Source organism: Lytechinus variegatus, chromosome 7, assembly GCF_018143015.1.
Source record: "Lytechinus variegatus isolate NC3 chromosome 7, Lvar_3.0, whole genome shotgun sequence".
NCBI lineage: Eukaryota > Metazoa > Echinodermata > Echinoidea > Temnopleuroida > Toxopneustidae > Lytechinus > Lytechinus variegatus.
In genome coordinates, this window is record NC_054746.1 from 44707196 (window position 1) to 44731762 (window position 24567).

Genomic DNA, 24567 nt, shown 5'->3' on the forward strand with positions numbered 1-24567 from the left:
CAATAAACAGACCCAGTGTAAACAGGTTACATTTTAAACAAGGCCTTTGACAAACATTATTCAAGCTTCCAGTTTCTTTATGAGCCGAGTCGGAGTTTGTGTCTTTTTTTTTGCCAATCAATTTCTTTTGCTTCTTAAGGATAAATCCAAAGTTTGGAACAACTTTGCTGCATAAATTTACAAATCAAGATGAAGTATTTCAATAATAAAAATAAGTAGGATATGTATTTGTAATCCGGATCACCAAATATTTTTCCGAAATTAGAAAAAGTAAAATTGGAATTGAATTAACTTTTGTATTATAAGAGGGCCTATTTTAAATAAAAAACTTCATGGTAAAATATTTCATTGTAGAGCACTTGCCGACATGAATGGGATATTACGCTATATTTACATTGCATACAATAGGCATAATGGCCTACATGACATTTTTTTCTTAGCGGTCATTTTTTTGTAAGGGGGCTTGAGCGATTTTTATCTATTTATGTTAATTTAATTATTTGTAAATGTTTTCTTATTTTATTTTGTTTATTCATTCATTCATTTTTTTGGGAGGTTAATCCACCATACGCCAGTGATTAGAAAAAGTGTTCCACAAAAGTAGTTGACACGGAAATAAAAGATAGTGGTAGTAGGCGGAGTTTATCGTACTTTTACGCTCAGCTAGCTCACGAGAGGGAGCTGTCTGTTGCTAGGCATGCGGGTCATCCCCTAAACAAACCCTTGTTTGTACACAGCTGATTTGTTTTTGTTACACGTGCAATTATGTTTGTATTGGTGACGCGACGATTAGCTCAACACACAGTTCGTTGTCCTTCCAAGCTCAAATCAAGAAGTGTAGCCATTATTTCTACGTTATTTTTATCGAGCTTATAAGTTATACTTATCGTATTCTCAGTTTGAAGTTAATGTGAAAAACTGTTCATTGTTTTAAACTCATCATGGATCCCCAGAAAATGTACGAGATGAATAATCAGCGTGAGTCTTGGTGTGCTGTCGAGCTGAGTCCACTGCAAGATTGGTGCAAAGCAGAGAGAAAACACCATTCTGAAAACTTCAAAAGTTCTGTCTTCAGCGATAAACAGGGTCGACCTGAGAGCGAAGCTAGATGCACATTCCAAGTCAACGACAGGACACACAGAGAAAAGAGACATTTTCCAAACAAGTCAAGTAAGTTGAATGTAGATCTAGGGCTAGGCCTAGTGAATTGCAGTGCTGACTACACTTCAATCAGGATTTAATTAAGATGCCCTCATTAATAGTCTTGATGAAATTGACGTGAAACTTCTTTAAAGGAATGATTTTTCATTAAGTCAAAATTTGGCTTCTTGACACTCACAGTTGCATTTGTATGAATTTATGTTTTTTTCCCAGTGACGTATCTATTCTATTTGCCAAAAATGGCAAAGCAGGAAGGGAATGATGAAAAAAAAGCAAGTTTGCAGAGATTTTATTTTTGAACTAAAGCAAAGGTATATCACTGCCTTCCTAGAGATTTTTTCTGAGCATTTCAGTATTTTCAGTTTTTCACGCGTTATGCTTTGACTGAGTTTTGCAACTTACCCAGAGTTAGACAAATCTCTTCCCAACATAAATTTTGATTTATCATCTTTGCAATCTCTGTAGATCTGAAAATGAGTAAACTCTTGCAAATGTTTTCAGTCAGCTCTTTAAAATCAGGGAGAATTGTTTTTTCATGATTTATTATCTGATTGACATGATTATGGTAAAAAAAAATGCATTCAATTTTTTCTAAAGAAATTAGGGTTTACTGATTATCCTCTAGCAATAAATCAATTAAAGTGATAATCATTGAAATTTCACCCCCCCCCCCTCATCATAACATCAATTCATTGGACTCTTTCAAATGTAAAATCACTCAAAAACCTAGTTAAGTGACCTGCTTACTCGGTGATCTCACACACATCAATAAAGTTGGCGGAATACAGCAAGTCTGCCTATGCCGACTTAACTGAAGACAATACAAAACATAATTTGATTGTACATATACATGCATGATAGTACTCATTTCAAATCTTAAAGATGAGTATTTATTGATTTTGTTTCCATTTCATGTTCTATTTTCTTCCAGACTTTAGTCACCTAGCATGAGGGATGTATCTTTCTGGAATTCTGAGTGGAAGGTTTTCAATGATGGAGTAAGATGGAAGTTGTCAACACTCTTTTGATGCTGGCCATCATGGAAGTCTGACTAGGAGACCGACTCATAAACAATATCTATTCTTTGCATCTTGGAACATTAAATTACATGTACATCTAGTCAATCTTACTATTGTTCTTTAAAATCTAGATGAAAACAATTGGTGCAAAAGTGGAACGTATGAGGATGAATTTCCTACAACTGTCATCTTTCAGTTTCTTAGCATCATATACAGTATGAATATTAGAGTAATTTTGAAATTAAGAGATGTTGCATCTCATTGATTCGCAATAATAAAAAAGCATATTCATTCATGTAATTTTGATTGAATCTTAAAGAAATTTATATGTAGACATTCAACTAGTTTCATTTGAAAGATAAATGAGCAATAAATGCTGTATTAGTGTTTCTCTAAAATGTGTGAAAACGTACACGAGTTATGCTGCAGTGCAAGATGAGAATGTTGTTTAATAGGCAATATTTAATAATGGTTTTACTGACATTATTGAAATATTAAAATAAGAATCATGCAATAATGAGGAAATCAAACTATGCATAATGTCGTGCTCTGTTCATTGTAATTGATATTTTTATGAAGTAATTTTATATATGTAGATAAAAAGAAAAAAAATGGAATAGAAATGAATAGAATTACTATCATGTAATCGTACCAAGGTATTTGGCTTCCAATTTTTTTTCACTCTTGGCTTATTCAGATTAATGTTACTTGCTAAATCTATTTTCAATATAATCTGAATAGCAATTTAAACGTACACACAGAGACATAGATTTTTATTTATGAAGTTGAATGAAATTTTATTCAAGAAAGGAAAATCTAAATGTTGTCTAATGGGCAAATCATTATACAAGAAAGGGGTTTTTGTTTCTTTTCGTGCATACCCAGACTTTTTACTCACGTATACTGATGAATACACATTCAGAACATATTACAAGTAGATTTTACTGCAATGAGAGTTTGGAACTTACCAGCTCAAGTGCACAAGTTTCTAATGTACATGTAATAGTAGATTACACCATCTATGCAAATACTTTGGAATTGTGATTATGCATGTATAAGTGAATATCATGGCAATATTAATTTATCATTTTTTTTATGATATGGTTTGTATTGATTGTTTTATTACTTTTTTTGTTGCTTATGAATAAAAATACATGAAATATGTATTTCAATATATTCGTAGATTATGTAAGTCCATTGTGTGCTAATTCATTTAGCTATAAGTTCACAAGAAAATTGATGAATTAGACTTTAAATGGAACTTGGTAATTGTCATGACTATGACTTCTATAAATTGACATCTAAATGCAATGCCTTGTTGAAGGTGAAAGAGATAGATTTCAAGAAAGTATCCCAATTCAATAGTGTACCTGTTGGGTGTTTCATAAAGCTGTTCATAAGTTAAGAGCGACTTTAAGAACGACTTGTAATCCTTTCTTGGGGTAAATGGTATATTCATTGGCGATGGTTAAGCGCGTAAGAAAAGGATCACCAGTCGTTCTTAATTTACGAACAGCTTTATGAAATACCCAACCTGGCATGGGAGATTGAGTGGGTAAAAGTATTTGGAATTTGATAAAACTTGAAAAGAAAATGTGTAATAGGGGATGACAGATAATAAAAAGAGTGAAAAGAAAATGAGAAAGATGAAATAGAAAAGGAAATAAAGAAAAAGTGAAGAAATAGAGAGGAGAATGGTTCTGAAATTAATGAGAAGGAATAAGAGATAAAGATAGCAAGGGGAAGATAGGTCTCTAATCAATAACCAGGTAATCTAATACTCTCTATTATTTCATCTCTTGATCTAATTGCCTCTTTATTTAGTTATCCCACTCTGTCTTATACTAATTGGTCTACAGTATTACTAGTTGGTCTAAGCAGGAAGACTACATGTACCACCCACACCAAGGCTAATATTAAATTCAGAGCACTGACTGACTACAGTGTAAGCAAGTTACTAAGCATTTTACTTGGCTAAGCATGTATTCTGATTACTTCTATATGTTTCACCTTGTCGAGCCAAATTAAAACAAAAAACTTTGTAATAACCATTGTGACATCCTGGATTTTCCAAAGGGGGGGGGGCACATTTTTTCATGGAAAATTTGACAAGCCCCCCCCCCTCAAAAAAAAGGTCTCCACTTTCAAGGGGGGGGGCACACTTCTGTTTTGATTTGCAGTACAAATTTCAATTGTGCCTCTCAAAGGAGGGGGGGGGGCATGGGCCGGCTTTGCCCCCCCCCTCTGGATCCGCCAGTGATGACATTGATAATTCTAAGTCAAATAATGGACAGGGTAATTTCAAGTACAGTGTTCACCCAAAGTATGTCTGTAAGCAGAATGTATGACTGTATGTGTGTGAATTTGTAAACGGCATACAAGTCAGACTTTAGCCAGGAAGAGAGCTGACCTGGATTTCAACAAAATACCTAGCCAAATAAAGTAATTGAATAAAAAGATGTTATAATAATTAAGCAGAATACTGTGTAAAATACAGAGATTCAAGAATTACATGTAAATACTGGCCGAAGTGATCTTTCTAGATGCTGGATATTCATTACCCCAGCTTTAGAATGGCTGCCTAATATGACCAAATGGATCAAGGACATGGTGCAATCAGATTAAATTTGTTACTACATGGAGTTTCCTGTAGATAAAAAGGATCAAAGAAATTTGAGTCAGATTAAGATTAAGTGGGAAGAGACCTGGATCAAGTAGTGATTTTCCAAACTAACTCTAATATAAGCTATTATCTAACATATTTCATAAATGTACAGTACATGCATGAAACCAGCGGATTATACTACATTTTTCCAGTTCAGGAAAGAATTCTCCTTCATTACAAATTTGAAATTCGCACCATAATTTGACTCTGGATGGAAATGCCATAGGATGGACCACTGGATCAATGAATACTACACTTCTTAAAAACTTAACAACTATTATTATTCTCCAAGTTCTAAAAGAATAATAATGAAAATCTCTACATAGAATAAACATAAATAGTTCATATCCATAAATTGGCCTAATAATCATTTTACAATGGCCACATTAAATAATTTTTCCTATTTCATCAATTTAAAATGAATAAGCTACAGTCCTTTGAAATGTCATCTTGTTTTTAGAAACTTCTGAATTTTAGGGAAAAGTCTCAGGGCATTTTCTCTGGTGATTTGCCGAACTGTCTCCACTGACACACCTTTGACCTCTGCGATGTAGTCACATGATATATGAATGTTACTGGGTTCATTCCGTTTCTGAGTGAAAAAAGAACAAAAATTGATATTCATGATCGCTTCCTGTACACTACCTCATAAAAAAATATTCACAAAAGAAATGGGCTTCATAGAAATGGTGTGGATAAGTGGATAGAATATGAATAATGAAGTCCCAAGGTTCAAACCCCATCAGAGCAAAACAACTGATATTTTAGACAGTGGAATGACTCTGGCAGTCTTACCAATATTGTGCAATCAAATATAGCACAATGCTGACTTTGATAACAATTTAGATGAGTCATTTTTTCCACAAAGAAATGAAAGAACCTCTAAACATCCATTTGGCAATAAAATCATAAGTTTGTTGACCTCAAATGACCTTTGACCTTTTCTCAGTAATCTGAAATTACATTCGTCTATTTGCTAATACATGATAACCATTAAACAAAAGTTTTATGGAATAGGGACTAACATTTGCAAAATTATCTTTAATATTTAAAATCATAATTCTGGCTATGATTTCAATGTTGATACCCCAACATGATCAAAGTTTATTGACACTAAGGCCTTTGACTTTTATGACCTGAAACTCATGCAAGTTGATCAGTGATACTTTAGAACCCATATGTCCAAGTTCATGAAATAGGTCCATATGATTATATTTCAAAACTTGACCTCGATTAAGTTTTCAATGTTGACCATGCCACAGCTACTGTTGGAAAAGAGGCATCCAGACAGTAAAGAAACATATTATCTGAGTTTTGCTTTGGTCAAGCTCCTGGCCCGCTGAAAAACTGTAAAATATTTTTCAGAGGACTTTAAATTTTGAATTTTAATGTAATACTTGATAAGAACTTTGAAAAGAGACTTACTTGTTTTTCTGCAGACAATGCTGGGGAATCAGTCTCCAATAGAATCCTCTCAAGAGGGAGCTGTTTAACTAGCTTTTGCTTCTTGTCCATGTGTGTGTGAGAGAGTGAGAGAAATGGGGGCGGGGGGTAAGGAAAGATCGTGAGAGAGCAAGAGGGGGAGAGAGGGAGATATAATTGGAAAGAGAGAGAGAGGAAGCAAAGAGTAAAACTAAATATTTCAACCCAGAGGCAGATTTAGGATTTTCCAAAAGGCGGGGGGGAGCACATTTTTTCGAGGAAAAATTTGAAAAGCAAAAAAAGGTCTTCACTTTCAAAACGGGGGAGAACACTTTGGCGGTATTTTTAGATTACAAATTTTAATTCTGCCTCTCAAAGGGGGGGATCACAGGCTGACTTTGCCCCCCGGATCCGTCAGTGTTTCAACTGTTTCTGAAGTTAAAACTTGTACCAAAATAGTAAGACCAAACAACAATAATAGACAAATAAAAACCTAGAGGTATAATTATGGTCTATTAGGTCATATCAGTCATTCCTGTGATCATATGCTTCATTATTGAACTCTTTTTTTATATCAAACCATGGACCCTACTATCTAAAATCATATAAAAACAACAACTCTCTAGGTTGAAAAATTTAGAATATAAGTTTGTATCAATAAAGATATTTATGTACTGGTTTTAGATTTTGGCACAGTAGATTAATCAATTACATTCCAGCCAAAGTAGCTCTGATATTCTTTAATGATTTTCATATTGGAATGTCATACCTTTTTTAAAGCATTACCTGTTTAGTATTAATGTCAATAATCATTCTGTAATGAAGCAAAGACAGCATAAAAGCAAAATTCACTTACTTGTCCACTCCTAACTATAGAGGGCGGTATGGAGAAGTAATAGCCATATTGTATACCCAGCATAGCTACAGACGGCTTACCATCAAACGCGTGAAGCAATACATTCTCAGCACCTGCCATCAAGAAACAGAAATCTGAATAATATTTCCATAAATATAAAACAATCTGTATGACTAATATTAATTCTCTATAAATGAAACAAACATTCAAACATATTTCTTATCACTACTTTTGGTGTAGTAGGTATCATTTTCCTCAAAAAAATAAAAAAATTCTTTCTTTATTTAATTAAAGAAATGGACATGTCAACAAGAAGCCAAATATTTTTTTTATTAATAACAGATCTTTGATGTAAAATATGTGCCTCCAAACTGCCAGATCTGAAATTTATTTTTCACATTTAACTTCTACAATTTTCATACTCTTAAATTAATGATCTAATCAGGTCATCAATTATACATGCATACACAAAATGAGTTTAAACCTGCTTTTTTTATTATCTAGTATACAATTGAGACAACTAACATTTTACGTTTTTATGATGGACATTCATGACTTTGAAACCTCAAATTTAATTAGATCAATTAACCTTATCATAAATATGTGTTTGAATTCAAGATTTCCAATACTGCTGAAGATGATATTCAGAACTCAGGAGAAACTACAAATAATGTGTGGAATCTTGCCACTTCAAATACCCCTTGCAAGTTTCAGTAAAGCATTTGTTGACATTTTGCGAACAACCTCACAATAAGACCCCAACTTCTGAAATCCTCTCAGGATATGGTTAAAATAAATAATGTCCCTTTGGGTAAATAAGAATAACTTACAGAATTCCAAATCATTTCATCTTTTGTGTAAAAAGGATGCTAATACTAATTGAGAAGAAAATACCTTGTTCATGAAGCAAAGCAATAGTTGGTCTGCCTGCAGATCTAGAATGAACATTTCTGTCAACAAAAAATACAAGAGTACTATGAGATAAAAGAAATATTTATATTTTTAATAATTTCCTACCATTCCCTATCACTCTCACAATATGTGCACTTCGTTCCATCTTAAATCCAGATAATGCAACGCTTGCGGAGTTCTATTGAATAAAGTTGTTTTTACCATCGACTACCAGAGCCTTTATATGTTCATGACAGTATTACTATTAGTATTACTATTAGCTAATATTCAAGCTTACACATATTTTCATGAATGCTACTTACAGTTTTTATATTCAAAATTTTGGTACATGTCCTAACATAAATCACAGTGATTAATAGTACAATCATTTATACATAATCAAAATCGTTCTACGATCAAGCTTTGCTACGAGGTCGTACTATTACATTCATGAGTTATTAAAGGCAATATGTAGAAGTGGAAATGTTAGCAATGTTGTATAAGTTCACAAAATTAGCAAAATAAAATCACTGCAAAAAAAAGAAGCTTATAAAGGAAAAAAAGATTCAATTAATTTTCCACTCATTTTTGTCAAAGTCAAAACTATGTATAGTTTATTTAAAGTTTTTCACTTACAGGGGTAGATTTAGTCTCTTAGCAAGTTGAATCTGTTTTGTTAGAACCAGTCTCTGAATGTCTTTGTCTTCGGAACATTTTGCAATCCTTGGAGTGAAATCCAATCCTACCTATGAATCAATAAAATACATGGTAAATTAAAATTTCTTAAAACTGTAAAATGATATTACAGGGTCTCTACAGGGATATGACCTCATTAAAAGAATTACTGGCAGTATAATATTTGAGGAATTAAAAATTACTGTGGATGGAAAAGAAGCATCTTTAGAGAGAAAAAAATTTAATGGGACCTGTGCATTTTTTCATTAAAAAAACACAAATAAAATAATAGGATTAGTTGAAATCTGTGCCAATAGTATATATCACATTTAGATTTAATACACATGCCTTGTGGCTGGGTTGAGGTTATGAAAACTACCCCTGAGGAGAATCATTCAATCAATTGGATGTAGTCCTGCACTGATGATTGATCCATTGCTGAGCAAAATCTGCTACGTTTTCTTCAGTCTCTCTCAGTCAATGAAACAATCCACTCTTTGTATGTTATACTCCCATTTTGTCAGTTTTTACTTCACTTCGTTAACTACTCAAGTCATGATAATATAAGGGAACTACATCATTTCACATGAAGCAAAAAGCAGAGAAAAATCATTATAGGAAGATCCTGCATACAGACGGTCAGATTTACACTTGATCTAGACGTTTACTGATGAAAATGATCTTCCTAAAAGATCTTATATTCTCATCACTAACTCACCTCCCCAACTGCTACCAGCTGATCAGCATATTTCTCAATATCAAGCAATGCCTCCTCAATGTCATTCTCCTTTACACTTCTTTGTGTATCGGGACTTAAGCCCTGTATGTCAAGTAAAGTTTACATAGCAGAATCAAAAGTTTTGATGAAAGTGTTTCAAATGCAAAGTAGAAAATATAATGTCAATACAAAAGTAGATGAAACTGCAAATACAGAATCAGTGAAATCTATAAGCAACTTCAAATATCTTTAAGCTTTTTTTTTTCAAAAGTTCATCCTGAAACTTTTCTCACTGAAAAATCAAATGAATCATATTAACCAAGTCCAGGGTTATTGCAATCCTCTATTAACTAAGGAAAAAAGAGAAAGAAAGAGTATTAAAACAGTAATATCTGGGTCATGTAAATCTACATGTATATTAGCCCTGTTGATTGGTTGAAAAGAAAATTAGGCCTCAAAATGATGTCACATTTAGGCAATTTCCTCCCCCCTCAAATTTTCCTTGTGCCACCCTAATTCAGAGACATTACGTCAAATCCAATGTTATTTTGTTTACAATTTTTAATGAAGAAAATCTGCCCAAAAATAAGGAAACTTATAAGAGAAAAATAAAAGTGACTGCATGCGCTGGCAAGCGAGTTTGCTAGAATCGGCACACTGCTTATGTAATTGCGGTTTAGTTTTTTTCTGACCCATCGAGGTCAAGAAACGCATGTTTAGATACTTATATAACTGGCCTGGGGTGATTTATGTTTTTCATGGTTTGAAACTGGGGTTGGACTTCTCCAACAATGGTTTTGCCTCATGCTGAGCTCATGTATGTCTGGATGTATTCCAATAACATAATAAAAAATAAATAAACTAATACAATGTATCAAATAACCATTGATATCACTATATGATGTGTCATTAAAAGCAAACTACATAATTGGACAGCAATAAAAGTAATGATAATGGAATATATTCAGACAAATTATTGCAAAGGGTTGGGCAGAATCGGTAGAGCATACCTGCACAGGATGGACACCTAAGCATGGAAGCACAAAACAAGGAAAGCTTCTTGATAACTCTAAGATCCTCTCAAACTCTCCATGATGTTCTGCCACTACTAATGCAGCCTCTACTCCATTCTAAAATGATGAAATAAAACAAACAAGAGCTGTGCTTTCATATTCATGTTGACAATAATACTTTTACCTACGTAAAGTACCAAGTTTAGCTAAAAAAAAAGAAAATGAAACTTTGATCTCATTTGTAAATTCAGTGCCGTACTCAAACCAACCGTGTACTTGTTCTGATCAGGCCATTTATAGAGATAAAGATACCATTCTTAAATTTTACAAACCATTTGTGGGACTATGGACATAGTAGTAGGTCCATGGTGAGACCTATTTTTGAGTATGGAAATGCCATTTGGCACCCAAGGTATGTATGTGATCAGAAAGCCATTGAAAAAGTTCAGCGACGCGCTACCAAGTTGGTGCCATCTAAGATTTAAATTTAAGTTTGAATAGTTCGAAAATTTTAAAGATTTTTTTTATGGGAAAAATTCAATAGTCATTGTTGAATTCGTACTTTACTTACATTTGTGGCTCTGGAAATCACCTCAGCAAGATCCTACAAATGCAAAGAAACAAAAAAAGGATATGGGAAACATGCAAAATATAGAATCAGTATATGGAAATTATATCAAATATAATGTACTCTCTCTCTCGAAGTGAGACAGAGATCATCTTATTGAAAGCGTGGGTAAATTGTGGTCTGGAGAACTGGAGATGCAAGCAGGTTAGTCAGCTGGCAGCCGTCTGCTTCGAGGAGTTTTTAAACATTTTTTTTCTCCTTGTACACAGATGGCTTGCAATCGTGCAGCCGCCATTAGGGGGTTAAAAATGCAAAATCCCCAACGGCGATGGGGCTTATCAATTTTTTTTTATTTCATAAAAATATATGAAAAGAACTGGACCAAAATAAAGATTATTGATATTATTCCGTTTTGGCCTGAAATGCACCAAAACAGAAAAAATCAACTTAAAAGGAAAAAAAAACAATGACTTACTTCGGCCGTTGCGCAACTTCACTTCCCTGGTTTAGCCGAACTTAATAAACATATGGCAATTGAGTTCCTGTACAGATCGAGTTAGAACTTCACTTCAGTCTCTGTATAACTATAAATTGATGAGTGGATCCAACGAAGTTCGGCGGAATTAACAACCAATTAATATTAATTAATTTTGAATCCTATATGCATGGATTACAATTTACAAACCTTATCTCAGATTCAAAATAATTATGCTTTAATTAATATGGATTTTCTATGGAAATCCATACACGTGTAGATCTATGTTTAAATGCATATACCATATCTCTACTTGGGCCTTGGATCAGTGATGACAATTATACAGAGTCCTCTTGGCTAGACTTAAGCTCTGCCATCCCGATAAAAAAAACGCCTATTTACTTTGAGTTTGATTCTGAACTTCAGTCATGTCAGTCATCCAGAAAAAGCAGACAAACAATATTTTTATGTTCCACACAATGCACAACAAACATGACAAAGAGTCTTTAATTAAGTTTGACTTTGAGTTTGAAAGACAAAGTTAGATTTTAATTTTACATGAGTTTTCACATTTTCAAAAATCTAACCTCATAGGTAGTGGACTGACAAAAATTTATATCATATAAGGCTGTCTATTTACCTCTTTGAAATCATTTGCAGCTAAATGACAATGGCAGTCAATAAATGTTCCACGACCAGCATCCATCGTTCATCATCTACCGGGGATTCACCGTTTTTTTACAAGAGCCTCTATCAATATTAGAAAATTATAGCTTTCATATTTTGTTATATTATGTAGAATTTAGGATTTTTGAATTATTTCAAATATCTAAAAATTAAAAAAAATAATTTGAAAAAATGAATTATGAATTATTTTAAATTCAAACTTCAAAATTTATTACTATATGTTAAATATAAGTACCCGTATGTATATGATGCGGTGTGGCGCGCAAAGATTGAAAATGGATTCTGAAGATGCTGCCAAGGCTTCGCGGAAGATAAGCTGCTGCAGTAAACAGGCAGTTTCAACAGCAATCACAACACTTTTGTCGTCAGTTAACCAGCACATAGACAAAACAAAGTACAATGAGGAATTTAGGGAAGGATTAAAGCAAAGATTTAAGGAGGTACGTATGCATGTATCCCTCTTTGCGAGCAGAATGCAGAGGACACTTTCCTTCCGGGCCGTTACTCGTTAGTCGGATCAAGACACGTCCGACGTCGGAGTTCCGCCGGCGAAGCGGGATAGATCTCCGATGGGTGCATCACAAGCCGCCGTGCCCACGAAAGGCCCGGCGCACGCAACACTTCGCGCGAATTTAAGAATACTTTTTAACAACGTTAGCTTTAATAAAATCAATTCCTTCTACAAAACTTACCAAAGCCTGTGAAGTCAATTTCATGTATGGTATATATATAGGTGGTCCTAAGCTGCGTGGGTCCTACTTACATGTAAGCTACGCACCACTCATTGCGCATACAGTTTTTATGGCAAATGCACACTCTGCAGTAGAAGCGCATGGCCAATAAATATTGGAGACTGTCTCCAATGTGGGAGATTATCTCCAATATCAGAGACTTTTGTAAAGAATTTGGGTATCCAATTTCAGAGACAGTCTCCAGTTTCGGAGTCTAATCTTTGTTTACATTTGCGGCAAAAGGATTACCTTGGCGGCAAATAAAAATGTGATAAGCAGATTCCTCATGAAAATTTACACCTTTTCACCATCTACTTTTGTTTTGATAAGGATTTTTGTTGTCATCCACACACAAAACAAATGGGCTTCTGGCGCTGGCCTCAGCGAGACAAAATTTTGGGTGGAAAAAATTGTGTTTTTGTTGGTGTTGTTTCTTTTGTCCTTTTGCAAAGCAAAAAAAAAAAAAAGCCGCCAAGGTAATCCTTTTGACCGTGCGCCTCTACTGCTCTGTGTGGAACTTAACTGTGACTGCAGAGTGACGAATGATTCCTATTCAATTTTTTCTACAGAGGCTGCAGTAAATCTCTAAATGCAGAGAAACCAACAATTGTTTGGAATTTGGAGTTATATTCGCTTAAATTTTATTTTATCCTATAGGGATAATATGAATATATTTTAGAAATTGAGGCACAGGAAATATAGCATGGCAAGTCGAGTGCGTAGCTTTAGGACCCCTTCTACATCAGGTGGCGAAATCAAGAGGTGTTCGGAAAACACGGCAGGATTTTCGTATACTATTAGTGAGTTTTTGCGATATTTTCTTCTTGGTTAATGATCTTTAGAATGTTTGCCACAAATTAGTGAAAGATATTAGAATTGGGATAGTTTTTATTGTTTGAAAACAAAGTGCGTAGCTTTAGGTCCCCCCATCATACCGGTAAGGCGGTAATTGAATATCCCTAAAAATAAAATAGCTTCATTTATTTAAATTTTTATTATTTTAGAAATGCCACGCCCGCGACATGGTTCTTTTTTCAGAAAAAGTACGCTAGATATTTAAAAATTTATTCATGATGATGGTGGTCCCAAGTCTGCGCACCTAACGATTTGAAATAAGATTTAATGTGAATTTATTTTTATTTCATAAAATCTTTCATTTGAATAATGTTCCTTACATGTACAAGCTACATCATACTTAACTATGATTCATACTAGACATTAGTGTGCCAAATATCTCATAAAAATTTGAAAGAAATATATGATTTTCTTGAAAAAACCTTGGGCAGTCATTTTCAGGTACGATCAAGGTACGATAATAAAGTAATACGCCAGTGGCGGACTGTACACCAGACTGGAACAAGAGGGGAAAAAATGGAAGAACTCTACCCCATCATATGTCTGCGCAGTGCGCACCCATTCACTTTGCACACGATTCTGTTATTTTGATGAGAAAGGCTGCATTTTGAGGCCATCACATGAAATGCCCTAAATTCATTATTTTTCCACCATTTTGAGTTGGATTTTTTAATAAATATATGTTTATGTGTTGCATGTGTAAAGTTTGTTGTGTATCTTCTTTTATGAGAATTGCGCAGATACGTATGTGCAAAGACAAGGGGGACTGCGCAGACTCGAAGTTGGGGGAACTTTTCCCATAACACTTAAAACAGATAGGCAAATTAGAGCCTATTCTCAGGCGATGGTTCGTATAGGCTCCACTTCAGTACAGCTACCCTCCGTTCCACCTAGGCTATGATCCTATCCGAACCCTTGGGGGACAAATACTTGCTCTCAAAACCAGTCACAAAATGTGGCACTTTATATTTAGATATAAGGTCAAGACCACCCCAGCAAAATGTTGATTTGTATAGAGAAAAATCAAATATGTACAACTCATTGACCTTCGAATGAGTCAGTCGATGATGTCCACTCACTATTTCTTTTGTTTTTTATTGTTTGACTTATACAATATTTCATTTTTTACAGATTTGACCAGAGGGACCGACTTGACTGAATCATATAGTATTAAACAATTCTAATTCCAGATGTTCATGGACGAATCAATCATTGCTTCACTTGACAATGAGGAGAAAATGAGAATATTTCATATTTCATGTAATAAAATACAAAAGAAATAGTGAGTGGATGACGTCGTCAGTCTCGTCATTTGCATACCGACCAGGATGTGTGTATAAGTGTTTTGTGAAATTAAGCAGAACTTTAAAATATCGTAACTTTCTTATTTTACATGTACATCCGATTTTGATGAAGTTTTCAGTGTTTTGCTTGTTGGATTTTTCTCTTTTTATTCAAATTAACTTTTTGTTGGGGTGGACTTGTCCTTTTAGGTAACAAAGGCAACATAAGACCAAAACATACATTCAGCTTACTCTACAGTGACTAAACTTTCTATCGAACACAGACTCACTCCTTGCCCTTTCTTGTAAACGTCTCAAAATCAGTGTTTTGAAGCTGGTTTGCAATACCCACACATATTAATTCAGCGCCAAATCCAAAATGCAAACGGAAATTGTGCACGACCTGCATGCAGTTCATTTGCGTTTGTGATCGCCATTTTTTATTCGGCGGTGAATTAATTTGTGTGGGGTACTAGATTCTAAATTCATGTGCAATTCCTCTGATTGTTTGATAAAATGTAGACTACTAATAAATGCAATGAATTAAAAAACATACTTTTTAGATTATATTTGCTGACGATAACACTTTTTGGAAAACATTCAAAGCGATGACTAATTGAACAAAAAATAGAAAATTCTATGTGCCTTGAACAAAGCCAGCAGTGCGAGCCAATGATAACTGGGCGTTGTGGCGTGCGCCTGTAATCCAAGCTGTGGGGAAGTTACAAATTGATGCAGAGGGTCGAGGTTTGAGCCCTGGTCATGTCTTTCGGATGGTGACGTTAAAAGTCAGTCCCAGACGTAAATAATCATACATGTATCTGATTGATACACGTCTGACAAAACTCAAATACACACACACACACTGTTTGTCAACAAATGTTCCATCAAAGTCTTTACAATAAAAATATTGGACACTAGCTTTGCCGACTTCGTGTAACGCTTTGCATCGATTTAAGTGTAAAAGAGTTTTAGTGCCTTTTCTTTCACTTGTAATGTCTTAGATATGAAGATAAATCGCACGCCCTCTTTATACGAAAAATTCAGAAAAGGCAAGAAAGCTCCATAATTAGTCAACGAGAAGAAAAATCAGTAGCAATGCCACACTGGCCGCAGAACACTAGACTTGCGCATCAGACAACAGAAGAATTCCCAATTGAGGCCTCTCTATTTGCTTTTATTTTAGGAATAAAACATGGTACATGTATATAAAACATTTAATTGCAAATAATACAGAAGAAAACTTACAATTTTTGTTATTTCAATGCTAATTCGTCAAACCATGGACATTTTCAGTAAAAAATTTTTTTTTCCATGACGTGCAGCATTGGGCATATCATCACGCTGCAGAGTGTTTAGGTAAAACTAAAACATGGCTTTAATTCCCAGGTTTGCAGGGTCAACAAAAATCAAGCATTGCGAGGGACGTGGACTGTGATATAGGCTACAAGATGGCTAAGTTTGAACAAAGCTAAGATTTTTCCCCCAAAACTATATTTTTTCCCTATGATTTTCATTGAATTATTAAACTGAAAAAGAAGGAGTATTTTAGGCTAAATTTGATGTATCTTTGAGGGCTTACCACTTGAAACTGACCCCCTAGGAACATATTAAAACCATGTTTTTGAGTAGCTTGCAATGAAATGCTGTAATTTGTAATCCTGTACTTAAGTTGTTTTATTTGTGTGTATACATATAAGTCTTTGGGGGATGGTCTAGAATTATGGAGCGTTGTGGCCCAGTGGATTAGATTCAAGAATTTGAGGGTCATGGGTTTGAATCCCAGCCATGTATGATTCAATAGATCCATAATGTGCTGCACTCGACCAAGGTGAGCTTAATTGGTACCAATAGGAAATAATTCCTCAAAAAAAAAGCTGTAAGCACTGGAATTGGTAGACTAGCTTAGCCGGGCTAATACAATGGTGCCTTGAGCACCTATAAACAAGGTGGATATGTGTGCTATAAAATGTGTGCCCAATATTATTATGACTTGCATTATTGTTATTGAACTTCATTAATTATGTAGATTTATTCAAATCTAAAAATTCAAGCTCTTTTTTCTTTTGTTAAATCATTATTTGATCCAAAAAAAAATCATAGAAATGACTGGCCAGAAAACTACTTGACGAAGCCAGGAAAGATTTGCATAGACCCTACATTACTACAATAATCATGAATCAGTATGAAAATTGACCATTCCAAGAAGACCGTAGGATGAGCAGGATATGGAAACCATCCTAATAAAGTATACCATACTTAACCAAAGAAGAGTGATCCAACAAGGGTTATGTTGAAGTAGATGACATATGGTGCCTGACTGTATTATGAATCATCAGTACCAAATGGCTGTGTGAATAGTTCAATTATTATATGTTGAGGATGTTGTAGTCATTTGTTTAATTTGTTTTGTTTTTTTTTCTTATTCAGATTTATGAAAACACAGTCCATGACAATATTACAGTAGACGGTCAAACATGGAGTCAGTCATTGGAAGATGGGAATACAACCAAAGGTAAATTCATACTCAGACCGTGTAACACCATCAAGGCTAAAACCACTTGGTCTACTAGCAGATGGTCTAATTCTCAGACCATGTGACACTATCAAGGCTAAAACCACTTGGTCTACTAGCAGATGGTCTAATTCTCAGACCGTGTGACACTATCAAGGCTAAAACCACTTGGTCTACTAGCAGATGGTCTAATTCTCAGACCGTGTGACACCATCAAGGCTAAAACCACTTGGTCTACTAGCAGATGGACTAATTCTCAGACCCTGTGACACCATCAAGGCTAAAACCACTTGGTCTACTAACAGATGGACTAATTCTCAGACCGTATGACACCATCAAGGCTAAAACCACTTGGTCTACTAGCAGATGGACTAATTCTCAGACCGTGTGACACCATCAAGGCTAAAACCACTTGGTCTACTAGCAGATGGACTAATTCTCAGACCGTGTGACACCATCAAGGCTAAAACCACTTGGTCTACTAGCAGATGGACTAATTCTCAGACCGTGTGACACCATCAAGGCTAAAACCACTTGGTCTACCAGCAGATGGTCTCATTCTCAGACTGTGTGACACCATCAAGGCTAAACTAATTTGGTCTAATTATTTCTGGTCCAACCATTATTATTTGGTCTGTCAGTATAATGGCTAATGCCAATATGATCTAATTTACACTAATGTATGTATAAGTATTATTTTGCATTTGAAAAATGAAAATTTGTTTTCAAAAACAGTTTTTAATCATAAAGACTAAATGCTAGACCAAGTGGATACTAGTTGGAATAGGTATAGCCTAACTAGAAACTAGGCAAAATGATGAATGTGTTGAATTGCAATTAGACTAAATGGTTAGTAGACAAACTGGTTATCAGCAAACAAGGATTAGACCATGTGTGATGAGAACAATGCAGAGAAGAAAAGTGGGACCAAGTGGAACTACCTACCGTATTCACATGAGAAAAATATTGAAGTCTAGATTAATCAGATAACTATAGATACCCACAGTTCTTATATAATACATTTTTTATGAAAATGCTGCAGGTTTCATAAAAATAAGATTTTCTCCACATTCATTTACACAACATCTAATGCAGTTAAGTTGACAATACTGCTTCTTTACCCAGAATGCTTTTTTCTCTTCATCTCTCAAAATACTGGGATTGTTTTTAATGTTATATTAGCACCCCTGGGGTACAGGTAAGTATGGCTGCATAATATTACAATGATGACAATGAACAGCCAATATATCACATTATTGTGAACAATTGACGTTTGAATGTAAAGGTACAAAAAAACTCACTGATGTCATAAAAATGTCATCCACAAGCTTCACCCCATCTCCACTCTGTTTTTAGCCTTAGCTGAAAATGTATTGTATCAACATTACTTGACAATGTTTGTGGTTATTACAGCTGGCAATGATCTAAACTGTGCAGCACTAATGTTCCAAATTTTCATTCTTGCAGATTATGAAGCAGTAGATTTGGAACTAAAGAAAGAAGTTTCAACAAGAACACTTGAGTTAGATGAACTAATGGTGAAGACAACAGCTAAGAGAAGGACACACCCTACCAAGGTTTCTCATGAGGTCACTAAGCGTATGAAGCATTTAAGACACGCAGTGGTAAGGAGAAGATTTAGGGGTGTTCTGGGTTCATTTAATGGTGGGAAAATAACTCAAGTATGATAAACAGATTGTTCAAGATTTGTGTGTTTTACATACACATACATGGTCAAGTGCAACCATGTGGTATTTTGTGCCTTTCACAGTAGAAGCCCTCTGATGTAAAATGGGGAAAGATTAAATTATTGTCCAGTAAACAATTTCTTTATGAGGGCTTGAATGATGTTGACATTGAAACTTCAATGAATATCAATGTAGCTTTAAATACACATTGGGTGATTTCAGGTCTGGTGTTGGCATTTAAGTTTCTGTTGGAACTTGGATTGCTTCCCCCAGCTCCAAAATCTATTCTGAGTTTGTAAAACTGATCCAGATCACATTATTGACATATCAAAACTAAACTAGTGAGTGACTTTTTAAACCATTTTATGTGTGGTGTTACACTCGTGTATAAATGGACCTAACACCAATAGGTCAATACTGAACTTGAAATCACCCATTGTACAGCCTTACGTCCTAATAATAATATCGACTGGCTCTTCTTTCAGGAAACATCAAAGATGTTGCCCTTAACCCTAAGAAGACTGGGGGGGGGCTGATTCAGCCCCCCCCCCTCGACATTTTTCATGATAAATCCGCCGTGCTAAATTTCTTTACTGTGTCGACCGCTGACTTTTTACTTTCAAGTCTCGCGCAACTTTTGAGACCAAAATTGCAACCCCCGGGTATGTGGTTCCAAAATCACGCAACATTTCATAAGTGCATGCAGACCCAAAATTGCTCCAAAACATGAATTTGTGTACAAATCCAATGCAAATAGTGTTTTTAGCCAAAATTCATGAATGTATCATTTTTCCTTTTACTGCTTGAAACCAATTTATTTTATCTTGTTTATGGTCAAAATAAAGTCTCAGACAATTTCCATTGAAAAAACAATAAAAAACAAAAAGTCAAAAAACAAAGAAATATATAAGAAATTTAGAAAGCAATAAAATGCATAAAAAAATAAATGTAATGTTGACATTTTTTTTAAATAAATTTGATCAGATGCCTATTAAGAGTATCTGAAACAAAAATCAACATTTTAAGGGCATTATTTTGTTAATTAGAGCAATTAACTTATGATTTTACACATAAATTAACATAATTAATGAGCAATGAGATTTTTCGCAGAATTTGATATTATTTTTTTGAAGATTATGCCATGGGTAACGTGCATGCCAATTTTTGTTGCGATCGACGGCCGAGATCATAAGGGGGCTGAATCAGCCCCCCCCCCTTCCTGTCTTCTTAGGCATCGAAATAGCCCAGTCTATTTAGGGTTTAAAAACCATATTGCCCTTGTCGAAAGACTCGGGCCAGTATGATTCTGTTTCGGCTGACATATTTTGATGTTCCCCTCAAGGCCAGTCAATATGATATAATTATTTTTTCTTTTTTTTACGAAGAACTTTTCTTTAAGGTGAACTTCCCTTCTTAGTCTTATCCCCAAAAGAGCAGTATGTGAACATTCCACATCATTTTTTTACAGCTGATTTTGATGATTTAGAATCCATTGGCTCATTCAATTAATAACCAGTCTTTGTCTTTCCAGGAAAAATACAAACCAGTGATACAGCCAGTACAGATAAAAGATAAAGAGCTGCCTAAGCAAGGTAATTCTCCAATATTATATGATGTTACAATTATTACACATTAATATTCATATGTGGCAGTAAGATTTGGAAATTTATTCAATTCAATTAAAAAAAAGTATTGATAAGTACATATTGATTCATGATAGAGCAATTTCTATTCAAGTACTTCATGATTGAATATTGTTCTGAGAGATGCATTAAGTGATAATCAGTCTCTTTTTAATGATCAGTAACAGCCATTTCAGTATACTTATCAAATGTCTATTTGAAATTTAGATGTCTCAAATTGTATTAACTATGGGGAAATTTTGTAAGATAGAGAAAATCTTGGCCAGTGCTTGAAAACAATATCTTTATCTAATGATTATTTCTTGTTATGGCAGTTTCTAATATGTTGGTGGGATTATATGCTTGAAATCTCAAGCGTTTCATTCAAGAGTTCATTGGTTCTCAGCAGTTTTTTCAGTAGATAAGTTATCCATGTGACATGGATATTTTTCCCTCATGGATTTTTTGAAAAATTATATGCGTACAATATTTGATTGAGCTGTTAACTAAGTTTTTGTTCACACAGTTCTTGATGAGGAATCCAAGCGACTTCAGGAAGCAGGATGTTCCATATCTGCTATATCACGGGTGAGCCAAATCATTACCTCTTGGGTTCATGTAAAACCAGGGAGGCATTGCAGAATGTGTGCAATTAAACACTACTCCTAAAATCAATTACATCTTGGTTCTCAACCATTCAGAAGAGAACATTTGTGTTATTTAAATTTATTGACCAAATTCCGTCTACAACAGACCCCAATTCTAATAAATATTTTTAATTTCATTTCAATACCGTTAATGACTTAAAGGAGAATGAAACCTTTGGAACAAGTTGGCTTGTGTCGTAACAGAAAAATCAAAGAATGATAACAAAGAAAGTTTGAGAAAAATCAGACAAATAATGAGAAAGTAATGAGCATTTGAATATTGCAGTAAATAATGCTATGGAGATCCTGCCATTGGCAATGCCACAAGGATGTGTGATGTCACATGTGAACAACTTTACCTTTGATCGACTATAAAATACCACCAAAATATCTGTTTTTGCTTTTTATTATGATGATGCAACTCTTTATCCATGATGTATTCTTTAATAATCTGTATTACATGCTCTCCTATAGAAAGAACACATGATCTACTCATAGATGTGATAAAAGAGGCATTTTAAGTGAAATATATACTAAAGTGATGAGGAGAGTTGTTCACAATTGACATCACACATCTTTGTTGCATTGCCAATGGGAGGATCTCCATAGCATTAGTGATTGCAATATTCAAATGCTCATAACTTTCTCATTATTTGTCTGATTTTTTCTCAAACTTTTGTTGATCTGTTTCTTTGATTTTTCTGTTTTCACACAAGCTATCTTGTTCCAAAGGTTTCATGCTCCTTTATATATTTTCTAGTAAGGGTGTGCCCAATTCATTCATTACTGATAAGGTTGAACACAGTCTTTTGATGAACTGCACTTGCCCCAAATTCTGGAAACAAATTGATGTAATCCTAGTGATATTTGATAACCGTGGAATTAGACAAAGACTAAGTGGCTATCAACTGAAGAGAGGAAGAATTGAAGGGACAGTCAAGTTTTAGCAAGTGAAAATTATAATGTAATTAGAATGTCTATTGTACAGGATTCCACTTCATATTCCTTCATACTGTATTCAGATTATTACTTCCAAATCTGAAACTTTCTAGCTAAAAGTTTGCATAGCCCCATAAAAGAATGTTTGTGTTTAGTGCTATGTAACTTAGCAGAATGTACAGGACATTTTGATTATTTTTTGCTGGTGATTCCAAAATCTTCTAGCGAACAGTAATCTATGCCATTACTATCTACACTTCCAAATCACTTTGCAGTTAGTCCTTCCATACTTCAATAAATCTGGTGACTAGGAGCTTGTAATGTTAAGCTATTGATAATGCTGTTGACTTGTATGCTTGATTCCATATGATGATCATTGTATACAGTCTTAAAAATCATTCTTATTTTGGAGCTCAAATTTGTTGTCATGGGGTCCTGAACATCACTTATCTTGTGATTGATATTAATAGAAAAACAATCTGAGAAATCACAAGGAATAGGGCTCATTGCAGAAAATAGAATTTTACATGGAATCCTTGATATTGAGAATCATTACCATGGTCATTTAACATTTAATGTTCAATTTAGGGTTGACATCGTATCCTAAAATATTTTCACTATTCTGTTTTTATCAGGATCTGCCATTGTTGGAGGATAAGGCATCTCGATTGATTGAAGCAAGACAGCTGAGGTCATCAATGAAGAGTAACCGGATCTATAAGATCATCTCACAACCTCTGACGGATGAAAGCAAGATGGCTGCCTCTTTGACACCTCTACAGCACAGATTAGCCAATGAGACACCGTCCCCAATAAAGCAAACACCCAGACACAGTTTACGAGCCCTCAAGGTTCAAAGTCATCCAATTAATAACAATTTCAAAGTTGAAGCTTCTGACAAATCAACCTGAAATAACCAAAATAACTTTTCGGAATGTGAACTTTATGTAATACAGGGAATCCCATTCAAGAAGGGCCATGAGGAACTTTTTTTTCCTTTGCCTGGTTTTTGATATATCAGGTGTTTTAGATCATAGGATTTAAAGAACTAGGGTGGTATTCTGAGGTGATTTCATCTTTAAACATATCTAATTTTACTTTTAGAATGAAATTGGTATTCTGAGATCAGATTTTATCTTTGAGATTTTTTATCTTAGATAAGTTTTGATCTTGCGTATTTAAATACGGAGCAGAACAGTGCCTGCATAGACATGTGCATTGTGTATCTAATCAAAGCTACACAGATTATGTGCTTGTGCCCATGTTACTTTGAAGAATTTACATAAAATCACCTTAGAAATATGGTGGGGGCTATTTAATCTCTGCGACGTCCATTTCTAACTTTTTTAAGAATTTATTTGGCTTACAGCTTTTTTGGGCCGGCATATGTAAGTTCTGTACTTAGGGGTTTTCATTTAGGAGGTTCCTCATCTTCATTGGCTGCAAAAATTGACAAGCAAAAAAAAAAAAGAAATAAATGTCATTGACTGCACACATGTTGTTGACCTATGTAACAATAGTGTTGATATTGGGATATGGTACAGATGGCTTTGAAGGTATTAGGAGGCTACTCTAAATCTCTAGAACAAAGCAGATCTGCCAACTATCCTGATTTTATCAGGATGGACTTCATTTTCAAAATGGCCCACAATCAGGACATCAAGGGCCCGTTGCATCAAAATTTTGGCAAGCAAAAATATGCCATTGACACTTAATGTATTGAAAAGCTCTGGGAAAAATATTGTCAAGAGTTTTTCTTTTTTGGCAACAGGTCCCTGATGTCTGAAATTCATGCGAGAAAAAAATGTGTGGAAAAAAATTTGCCATAGACCCATTCATGCCCCCCCCCCCACCGGTTCTCTCTGTTGTAAATAGCTCAGACCTTTAAAGGTTAAATTTGCTAAAATGCAGGTATTTTAGGAAATTCCCTTCTTGACCCCTTCGTGGAGATCTGCCCCTTGACCCTGCCTAGGGCTCAGTCCCCCTTTTTTTACTATCGGACATTCCTTATTGTTCCCAGGTATGGCTTTGTTACTAAAAAACCCATTAACCTTGGAAGTGTAAAAAATTATTTTGATTTTGACGAGTTTTTGTAAAATATTCAACATTGTCATCATTTATAAATTTATCATGACTA

At 34.6% G+C, this 24567-nt stretch overlaps 2 protein-coding genes and 1 long non-coding RNA gene across 4 annotated transcripts; 1 reads left to right on the plus strand and 2 right to left on the minus strand.

The window, feature by feature from the left end:
- Window positions 1-3079: 3079 nt before the first annotated feature.
- On the minus strand, window positions 3080-4267 carry LOC121419422. The gene is made up of 2 exons (XR_005970594.1): window positions 3715-4267; window positions 3080-3550 (listed from the first exon to the last, which is right to left on the minus strand). It is a non-coding gene; the product is annotated as an uncharacterized LOC121419422 (long non-coding RNA).
- Window positions 4268-4446: 179 nt separating this feature from the next.
- LOC121419423 (putative deoxyribonuclease TATDN3) lies at window positions 4447-12207 on the minus strand. 2 transcript variants are annotated; one of them, XM_041613885.1, is made up of 9 exons: window positions 12104-12207; window positions 10992-11024; window positions 10418-10537; window positions 9408-9509; window positions 8651-8760; window positions 8018-8073; window positions 7124-7236; window positions 6271-6348; window positions 4447-5437 (listed from the first exon to the last, which is right to left on the minus strand). In XM_041613885.1, exons 1-9 carry the CDS (start codon window positions 12167-12169, stop codon window positions 5291-5293), a joined length of 825 nt encoding a protein of 274 aa, XP_041469819.1. In that variant the 5' UTR covers window positions 12170-12207; the 3' UTR covers window positions 4447-5290. The 2 variants fall into 2 exon arrangements, with proteins under 2 accessions (XP_041469819.1, XP_041469818.1); XM_041613884.1 differs by having other exon boundaries at window positions 6271-6351.
- A 186-nt stretch (window positions 12208-12393) lies between these two features.
- On the plus strand, window positions 12394-23880 carry LOC121419424 (kinetochore-associated protein NSL1 homolog). Its single transcript, XM_041613886.1, has 6 exons — window positions 12394-12590; window positions 17450-17534; window positions 19002-19159; window positions 20754-20814; window positions 21371-21432; window positions 23066-23880. Exons 1-6 carry the CDS (start codon window positions 12396-12398, stop codon window positions 23339-23341), a joined length of 837 nt encoding a protein of 278 aa, XP_041469820.1. The 5' UTR covers window positions 12394-12395; the 3' UTR covers window positions 23342-23880.
- Window positions 23881-24567: the final 687 nt, after the last annotated feature.